This window comes from Macrobrachium nipponense, chromosome 35 (assembly GCF_015104395.2).
Source record: "Macrobrachium nipponense isolate FS-2020 chromosome 35, ASM1510439v2, whole genome shotgun sequence".
NCBI lineage: Eukaryota > Metazoa > Arthropoda > Malacostraca > Decapoda > Palaemonidae > Macrobrachium > Macrobrachium nipponense.
In genome coordinates this window covers 46,884,190-46,894,693 of record NC_061096.1, presented here as the reverse complement: position 1 = coordinate 46,894,693, position 10,504 = coordinate 46,884,190, and the positions used below count along the sequence as shown (strand labels likewise).

General features: G+C 36.5%; 1 protein-coding gene across 1 annotated transcript; it reads right to left on the bottom strand.

Moving 5' to 3' along the window:
* Positions 1-202: 202 nt before the first annotated feature.
* On the bottom strand, positions 203-9,345 carry LOC135208744 (serine proteinase stubble-like). The gene is made up of 12 exons (XM_064241241.1): positions 9,143-9,345; positions 8,530-8,569; positions 7,490-7,626; positions 6,754-6,866; positions 5,168-5,289; positions 4,221-4,493; positions 3,501-3,669; positions 2,596-2,716; positions 1,784-1,931; positions 1,237-1,376; positions 652-775; positions 203-342 (listed from the first exon to the last, which is right to left on the bottom strand). Exons 1-12 carry the CDS (start codon positions 9,230-9,232, stop codon positions 287-289), a joined length of 1,533 nt encoding a protein of 510 aa, XP_064097311.1. The 5' UTR covers positions 9,233-9,345; the 3' UTR covers positions 203-286.
* Positions 9,346-10,504: the final 1,159 nt, after the last annotated feature.

Genomic DNA, 10,504 nt, shown 5'->3' with positions numbered 1-10,504 from the left:
CAAAAAATAAAAGAAAATAAAAAAATACTTTTACATTTTCCCTCTAATGATAAAAGAATGAAAAAACCTCTCAAGATTTTAGTGGACTTATAAGTTTTGATAAATGAACACCAATGCTCATTTACCCTTGTGATTTTAGTTACCTGACATACATATGATACCAGTCCAATGTACTGAAAGCAGGTAGAAATAATAGACAAAGTTTAATGCTTTCCTTCAAGATTTATTCATCCAGGAACCAGAGAATGTCACAAGCAAAGTGGACCGATGACCAAACTTTCTCTCTTTAACTAGAGCAGTATTTGCCAGAGGCTGCATTCTGGGTAATCCAGCTGACGTAATCTGCAAAGGAAAACATGCAGCTGTAATTACACAGCATATATGGATGTGTGTAGTATGCTCATATTCATTTGACGTGATCATCACTTTCTCATTTGATATGATATGGGTTAAAGGTGTGTGCTTGAAACTCAGCGGATATGAGTTAGAATCCTTCTGAAGAGATGAACTCCAGTTCTGTCATTTGATTGCCAGTTATAAATACATACACAAACACACACACAAGAAATCAGTAACACAAGCGTCAAACGTATACAAACTCGTAAGAAAGATGTATTTGCTTTACATTATCACCAAGACCTAACGGCTTACTTGGGACGTCGGTATAGACTCCATATTTGTCCGGAGCAGCACATCCGTCACCCCAGCTGACAACGCCAGCCAGGTAATGTTTCCCAGAGCCATTAGGGACTGTCAGGGGACCTCCACTGTCTCCCTGTACAGAGCAGAATTCGCAGAGATTCAGGAGAGATTATTACCTCTTGCGATGGAATTATTCTTACGAAATGAAGAGACATTGAAAGTTGCAGGAAGTGCACTCAGAACAACTATGGTAAATAGCACGTAAAAGAATGGAAAAAATCAAGAATTGTTCTCAAACACAGACATGTGACGCCATACCTTTGATACTGCATATTTTTGGTGGAAGTTCTATCAAAGAAAATCAAGACTCCTAAAAATCATACACAAATATGGATAAGAACTACCTGACAGGCATATTGAACTCATTATCAGTGAAAAAAGTAGCAGACATATCAGAACATTCTTAGGAAAATAAAGTTTTCACTTGCTATTCTGAACAGCATTACAGTTTAGAAATGAGTGGAAACATATATTTAAATGTCCAAGCTATACCTAACAGGAGAGAAATAGTAAGATCCACATTGCTCTTATTACCTGGCAAGAATCCTTGCCCCCGGCTTTGAGTCCAGCACAGATCATGTTCTGAGTGACAGCGGTACCATAAGCAGCCTCACAGGCAGCCTGAGTTGTTATTGGCACAGTCACCTCCCTGACTATGTTTGGCTGAGTACCACCTACCAAAGTGGATGAGAAAAATATTAATCATCTTGGTTACGTGAAAGATTGTATTTCAATGATTTTCACTGGTTCAATCATCTAGCTGGTTATATGTGGTATAATACCACACGAAACAAAACTTATGAGTGAAATTTGGAGAGTTATTTTTCAACAAGTCAGTTTATGAAAACAAGAATATGTTGCATCTTGAAGTGATCGATTGGGGGGTTTCCTGTTTACCCAACTTCTAAACAAGAATGGTACAGATGATATGGAAACATTAACCAAATCCAATATAGCTTAAGTTCTGACCACCAGCAGTCTACTGTAATGAAATTATAGTAAACCATCAAAACCTGTAGATTCTTTCATCTTATAATCTAGACAAAACAAGGCAGAGTCTAACTCCCGTATAGAAACTGACCAGAGGAAGTCACACCCCAGCCAGTGACGACGGCGTCTTTTCCAGCATAGTCTGCCGTGCTTGGAGGAAGACAGATTGGCTTGATTCCCGGGAAATTGGTGAAGCTGATCGGGGTTGACAAGTGCAGAAGGGCGATGTCGTTGTTGTACTGTCGAAAGCAAAAGGAAAAGTTGGTTTCAGGCTCTAAAATATAGAATTTAAAAGGAAGCACTGGAATTTATAGAATTTTTGGTTACTACTAATGAAGTGTTACTAGGAGTAAGTGCTGGAATTTTAAGATATTCATATTAAACATTCTTGACATTGGATTAGAATCAGTGAGTTACTATATTTCCTAAGACTTCAGTATAAATAGGGAGGTGTGGAGTCAGAATGTGCATCCTTCCGTAAAACGTCTGCCAAAGAAAATATAATGAAATGAGTTCTACGTCATTACAAATCCTGAATAAGGCTCATATTAAACAACAACCTCAACTAAGGATAGAAGTACCTATTCTCGGTACATCGCTTTTTGATATATATGTACTTGCAGTGTTTAATTGTATATGGGCTCCATTACTGGTGAAATGCGAGTTACTTAACTAACATGATTTTCGAGTCAAAGTATCTTAACTCGACTAAGGATAGAAATACCTATTCTTTATGATATACGTACTTGCAATATTTAACTGTATATATCCTCCATACTGGTGAAATGTGAGTTACTTAACTAGCATGATTTTCGGGTCAAAGTATCTAAATCACAGCATGAATACATTACATTCACATTAAATGAAAATGACCAGAGGTTCAATTATTCCTTGTTCACTCACTGTTTGTGCATTGTAGCTTGGATGCATAATAACTTTGTCAACAGTTCTCTTGACAGTCCGTGTGGATCCGTTGGCCCAGTCCCACATGTTCAGTAGGACTTGCAGCTGATCCGCTGTCATCCTGCAGGAGAATAATAGGTCGTTCTGTAGAGAATTTAAATTGTGAATTGAATTTGAGGTGGATTTTTTTAAAACCTTCCAGAAGTAAAAATAGAACTAGAAGAATCTAAAAGCATGAAAACAGTAATATCTTCATTGTTTCTTTTTAATGTTTCAGATCATTGCTAATAGTGCACCTCAGTATAAGGTATACTGATCTATGAATACAATTTCACTATCTTTAACCATCGACCAAATTACCCAAATGTTGGTGACAAAGACTCCAAAGGTCCACAACAGGCCTCCCATACCCTTGAGCACTATCAGCCTTACTGAAAGAACCTGTACTATAGTAAATTCCCATCAAGCGTGCATTTGATGTCTAGGCCAGTCCCTTACGACGCTCCTGATTGGCTGTTGATTAGCCAATCACAGGGCTGGAAACTCTCAGTCTCTCGAGAGAGTTCACTTAGGTAGGATGTATGTTCACCTCTCCTGAAAGACGTATCCCTCAGGAGAAGTGAGACATAGATCCTACCCATGTGAACTCTCGAGAGAGACTGAGAGTCTTCTGCCCTGTGACTGGCTTATCAACAGCCAATCAGGAGCGTCGTAAGGGGCTGGCCTAGACATCAAATGCACGGTTGATGTGAATGTACTATAGTATATAAGACTTGCTTAGTCTAAACCAGCCAAGCAATTATAAATTCCCAGGTCCTTAAGACTTCCTCTCTGGTCAAGAATACTTAAATGTTGTGACAACAGTAATTCAATCAAACAAGAAAGGGATCCAGGGGGAACTTTACCCTTTAACGCAATGAGCTGCTGTGACAATCCACTCGTTGTTGACAATGGTTCCTCCACAGAAAGGTTTGTCATCTCCACCCACATCAGACAGTCCCACGAGCCAAGGGTAGCGGTTCGTGGTCGACTGGACACCTCCTACAATTCTGGCAGCGTTTGGTATTCCACATTCTGTGACATAATGATGGATTACTTAAATTGTTTAACTTGAAACAAAGAAACGTGTCTTAAAAATGTTTCTTCGTTTCTAGTTATGAATGCGGAATAACAAACACTGCCATAGTATTGACTTGTATTCAACATGTTTGTGACATGTATGTGCTAAGTTGTCAACATAAACACATGTTGACAATTTAGCACATACATATCACAAACATGTTGAATACAAGTCAACTGAACACCTAAAATTGTGGTAGCGTTTGTTATTCCGCATTCTGTAAAATGATATTGAATTACTTCAAATGTTTAGGTAGAAACAGAAACATGTCTTAAAACATGTTGGCAACTTTTTCCACACACGTCACAAACATGCTGAATATAAGTCGACAATTTATTGGTATCATAATCAGGACTTTGTACAATTATCCAGTATTTGTGTAAGGTTCGTTCTCCCCTTATGGTTGTTGATTTGTTGTCAACCTGTCTGTGACGTGTTTGTGACATGCTCATTACATTTCATCAACATGTTAATGACAAACTTTAATTTTTCATAGTCTGCTTACCACATAAGATCAAATTAGGATTCATTGTAGTTGTAGAAGTTGAAGTCGATGTTGTAGTTGTTGTAGGTGTGGTTGTAGCGGTTGTAGTTGTAGGTTTGGTAGTTGTTGTAGTTGTAGTTGTCGTGGGCGTTGTTGTGGTTGTAGCCGTTGAAGTTGTTGTTGAAGTAGTGGTTGTAGTTGGTGTGGTGGTCGTTGTGGTAGAAGTAGTTGTAGGCTTGGTGGTTGTAGTTGTTGTAGTAGGCGTTGTGGTTGTGGCAGTTGTTGTAGTCGTCACTGGAACATTAAAAGAATAATGGTTATTGATAACAGGCAATGATTATTGATCATGGTTATCAATAACAGGTAATGGTTATTGATAATGGTCATTAATCATAGGTAATGGTTGTTGATAATAGATAACGGTTGTTGATAACGATTATTAATCATAGGTGAAAAGGGGAAATTCCAGTAAACATCTAACAGTATTTGGTTAATAACACAAGTAAACATGAAAATTAATTTAACAGTGATCTGACAACAAATGATAACGTTAACAGAAATATATAAATTATAATAATCTCAGATACTGAAAAGCAACATACTACTATAGTAGATTCACATCAACCGTGCATTTGATGTCTAGGCCTGTCCCTTACGACACTCCTGACTGGCTGTTGATAAGCCAATCACAGGGATGGAAACTCTCAGTCTCTCGAGAGAGTTCACATAGGCAGGATCTATGTTCCTCATCTCCTGAGGGATACTTTTGAAAGGCGTATCCTTCAGGAGAGGTGGAACATAGATCCTACCTATATGAACTCTCTTGAGAGTCAAAGTTTCCAGCCCTGTGATTGGTTTATCAACAGCCAATCAGGAGCGTCGTAAGGGACAGGCCTAGACATCAAATACACGGTTGATGTGAATCTACTATAACGCTAACATCTGATGAACACAGGTTGAAAACTTACCATCTGAGGCTGAGACCAGACATTTGAAACCCATTTTTTGTTCATAACCGTTGGTCTGGAACCTCACGTTGAGCCAGTTGGAGCAGGCAGTGATAGTGGATGGGCGGTTGGCACCACAGTATCTAAATGTATAAGGAAAAATGGATAAATGAATGAATAATTACGAAATGCAAATGGATAGCGTCATTTTTGCCAGCTTTTAGTGGTTAGGGAATGTCTTCAGGGTTCTTGAAAGATAGGTGTATTCCCAAATAAGCAATTTTTATGTATAAATTACCCTTTTTTTAGGAATGTTATATAGTTTTGTGTGTGCATTTGTGTGCGTGTGTGTGTGTGCGTATGGAATTTGAAGCGGTCTGGAAATGCTTCCAGGGTTCTTGATGATAAGTGTATTTCCAAATCAACAATCTTTATGTGACAAATCACCCTTTTTTTAGGAATGCTGCATAGTATGTGTGTGTGTATGCGTGTGCGTATGTGTGTTTTTATGTGTGTGTCTGGAATATATCACAAAGACGTCATTCCATAAATTCTACCATGTCACTTAAACACAATAAATGTTGAGCAATAATTCTAACATTTCTATTTAGGTCGAATATCATTTTTCTCTCTCTCTCTCTCTCTCTCTCTCTCTCTCTCTCTCTCTCTCTCTCCAGTCGTATGTTTATGTGCCTAATAGATTATTATTTTTTAGGAGTCCATCACTTTTCTTATTATTATTATTTTTTTGTTTTTTTTTTTTGTTTTTTTTGCTCTATCACAGTCCTCCAATTCGACTGGGTGGTATTTATAGTGTGGGGTTCCGGGTTGCATAGTGCCTCCTTGGGAGTCCATCACTTTTCTTACTATGTGTGCCGTTTCTAGGATCACACTCTTCTGCTTGAGTCCTGGAGCTACTTCAGCGTCTAGTTTTTCTAGATTCCTTTTCAGGGATCTTGGGATCGTGCCTAGTGCTCCTATGATTATGGGTACGATTTCCACTGGCATATCCCATATTCTTCTTATTTCTATTTTCAGATCTTGATACTTATCCAATTTTTTCCCTCTCTTTTTATCTTCAACTCTGGTGTCCCATTATTATTATTATTTTTATTATTATTGATGATTATTATTATTATTATTATTACCGAACAATTTGAAATCACTGATGTTGACTCATTTTGATGAGTAGAGGAAAATCTTTATTATAATAATAATAATAATAATAATAATAATAATAATAATATAATAATAATAATAATATAATAATCATAATAATAATAATAATAATAATAATAATAATAATAAATCATCATAATAATAATAATTATTATTTACTATTATATGATTATGATAATGATAATATTCTTATTATTATTATTATTATTATTATTATTATTATTGATTATTATTATCATTATTATTATTTATTATTATTTTTTATTTTTATTTATTATTATTATTTGTAAGCATATAAAAATGGGTTAAAGCTGGGAAGAAGAAGCAAGCCTATCGACCTATCTCTTAATTATCGCTCTCATTGCTTGCGTATATGATTGCGTGATTGCGTGCGTGCGTGCACGTGAAGGACTTTTTCTAAATCCTACCTTCCCCATTCACAGGCGTGACTGATAACCAAGCGGTCATTCATGCAGTCAGGACTTCCTTCAATGGCTACTGGCATGCAGGTGATTGACAGCTTGCTGTTTGGATCCGTCCTCTGTCGAAAATAAAGGAAAATCAAAATCATACTAGGTAAGTGGGATTTATCCATCTCTTTGAAAAGGGATTTACCCTCATAAATCCCCATGAATCCTACTGCATACACGGGATTACGTAAATGGGATTATTCCCTTTCCATGAGTTAGGGTTTACCTACGTAAGTCTCCATAAATCTCACTACATAAATGGGACTAAGACCACTCTGTGAAAAGGAATTTATTTACCTTCATAAATATTATTGCATAAATGGGATTATTCCCTCTCTGTGGATGAGGATCTAACTTCATAAATCTTATTACATAAATCGGATTAATCCCACTCCATGAGTGAGGATTTACCTTCACAAATCTCCATAAATATACCACATAAATATGATCAATCGCTCTCTATGATTGGGGATTTACTTTCATAAGTCTCCATAAATATCACTACATAAATGGAATTAATCTTTCTCTATGAGCGAGGATTTGCGTTCATAAATCTTACTACATAAATGATATTAACCCCTCTCTATGAGTAAGGATTTACCTTCATAAATCCTACTGCTATTATATAAATGGGATTAATCCCCCTCTCTATAAATCTTACAACATCAACGATTACGCCTTGCAATCGTCTTACCTTAAATCCCCAGTAGTTGTCGAAGTTGTTTGGGTAATATGCGGGAAACCCCGGGGAATCAATGCAGACTGTTTCCCCTGGCGCCAAATCGGTCACACTCCCCATGGGGGCTTGGTCAGCTGCATCGCAGGCGGTCACTGGTCACGAAGGAGGTCGGGTCAAAGGGGTTAGGTCAATTTTAGGCTAATTGCCAAAGAATGTGTGACTGTCTAATCAACTGTTTCGTAAATTCTAGACACTTGAAAAATTCTACCTTATTAGATTAATACGCGCCATTCCTTTTAAAATTCTAGGACCTTGAGAGTTTATATGTTGCTCTTTTCCTGAAGAAACGCCAGTTTTGTGTGTGTGTGTGTGTGTGTGTGCGTGTGTGTATGTACATGTGTGTGTGAATTAATATTTCATGGATGCGTGTGTGTGTATGTGTGTGAATGAAAATGTAATGGATGGATTTGTGTGTGTGTATTTGTGTGTGTGAATAAACATTTTATGGGTGCTTATGTGTGCATGTTTGTGTGTGTGTGAATGAACATTTAATGGGTGCTTGGTGTGTGTGTGTATATGTAATGTGTGTATATATATATTAATATAATATTTATCTATCTATATAATAGTATATATATATATCATATATATATGTGTGTGTGTGTGTGTGTTGTGTGTGTGTGTGTGTATGTGTGTTTGTTTGTGTGTGTGTGTGTGTGTGTGTGTGTGAATGAGCATTAAAATATTGCATTGTTTTTATGAATGCAGATTCTGTCAACCGTATCAGAATTATATAAATAAATTACTTCTTACACAGATTAGAAAAGTAAGTTTTTGATAACTTACAGGATCGTGATTTTATATCTAATACGAATTTTTTAAGTCATTGTAGACTACAAAAGTTGATATTTTGAAAGTTTACAGGCTTGTGATTTTATATTTAATAAGAATTTTTAAAGTAATTAAAAAGTAACAGTTATCGTTATCACAGACGTTTAAACACAGTTATCATCACTTAATATCATTGACTGTCAAGATGTTGCTGAATACTTTACCTCTCGGCTGGACTCCAGTTCCATTTTTGGCACCACGGGGCTGTGATGGAAGATTGGAATCACAAAACCAGAAAGAATATTCATGTCTAAGTAAATCAAATCTTTATCTTAAAAAGTCAGAAAATATATCCACTCATGAAATCTTTGCTTTCAAAAGTCAGAAAATATATTTAGTCATGCAGATAAAAAATATTTTATGTCAGATAATATATAACCCTTGGGGAGTTAATAAAAATCTTTGTTTTAAAGCTACAGTCATTCAAAATACCTCATTAACTTCGACCCTCAAACAGTAAAATTTGATGATACCTTTTTTCAAAAAGGTTATGATAAATCTTTTAAACATTTAATACCTTCCTGACTGACCCATAGTTAAGATTAATGTCTCTCTTACAACAGCCAATATCAACATGTCCTCTAGTCACCTTGGAGAACGTCAGTACTGCCATCATATTAGAGTAAACATCAGCTATTCCTTCTGACGAATTATTAGGTTTCTTTGTCTTTATTAAATCTAGACTAATCCATCCTTCCTTCACCAGATTCTCCAGCTTTTCCATACAGCACCTAGCCTTCCTTACCTCACAGAAACTCCAAATTATATTTCACTTACTTCCAAAATGACGTGGGCCAGAGAGGGTGTCACCAACAGACTCATCAAGAGGACCAAAGGTGCTCCAGTTCTAAAGATTCTTGGACTCATCTTCTTCCTCCCTTTCTGGTGATGACTCTGACGACTATCAGTCTGTTGAACTGGGCTAAACCTCGGCTTCTTCTGCCTGTTTAGGTTTAGTTAACTGGTCCCGTCCCAGAATGATTTGACAAGGGACTGGGAGGTTCTTATATCCAAATTTCTCGGCTGCGTCGTGACAAATGACTATTCACCATTGAAATGATAAATTGGCTCATAAATTACACGTCATTACATTACTCAGGTACACCTGGAAAAAGTGTCAATCGTCCAATCCAGGTGTTATTGATGACTGATGACTGGTCAGGTCAGACTTCTTAGGAAGCAATTAACTGGAATTAATTTGTCGAACCTCAAACCGTTGACAGAAAGAGAATGATTGAATTCACACCCATCTGGCATTTTGGAAATTCAATTACTTTTCTGGGGTTTTTAACCCACGAATGAATGGACTGCAAATATACACGAAAACGTTTTTTTTTATTAAAAAGGAAGGTTCTCGATTCTAGGTCATAAGTTTCAATCATTCATCCGGTTTATTTCAACAGGCAAGAATTTTTCTCAGTATCATTTTCGTTATTTATCTGATTTAGAAAATTAATTAATAGCCACATGGATAAATATATTCAGATAAATATTCAGATATACTATACATCATTAAAGGTATTATATATTTTTCGTGGATACTTAAGAAAATGGACAGTTTAACAATCAGCCACACTAATACTTAGGATTATGCATAGGTATACAGCCTGCCAGAGGAAAAATAATAGACCTACAGTCACAACAATACATAGAAAGATACATAAGGAGAAAGCTTACCAAAGAGGAACAATAAATAAACTGGATAGAAAGAGAGAGAGAGAGAGAGAGAGAGAGAGAGAGAGAGAGAGGGATATTACATTAAAAGGTAGACAACAGCCATAAAGATACATAGAAACATTCATTGGTAAACAGCCTGCCAAAAATGTAGAATATACAGATAGACATAGACAAACAGCAATGATGCATAGAAAGATACATAGGTAGGCTGAAATTGGCAGCCACAATGATACATAGGAAGATACGCAGATCAACAGCCTGAAAAAATGCTAGATTAGCAAACAAACAGTTACAATGATACATAGAAAGCTGCATAGGTAGACAGCCTGCAAAAGAGGACGAAACAGACAAACAGCCACACTGATACATAGAAAGATACACAGGTAGACAGCCTACAAATGTGGGAAGATATGCCAGCAGCTACACAGCTACATAGGAAGATACATACGTACACAGCCTGAT

Excerpts from the sequence above, each read along its gene's own strand:
- LOC135208744 (XM_064241241.1), bottom strand. The coding sequence starts at position 9,232 with ATGAGTCCAAGAATCTTTAGAACTGGAGCACCTTTGGTCCTCTTGATG. Across the intron at positions 8,570-9,142 it reads TGGCCCACGTCATTTTGGAA|CCCCGTGGTGCCAAAAATGG; the intron begins GTAAGTGAAATA and ends CTTCCATCACAG. Across the intron at positions 343-651 it reads AGTCTATACCGACGTCCCAA|ATTACGTCAGCTGGATTACC; the intron begins GTAAGCCGTTAG and ends TTTCCTTTGCAG.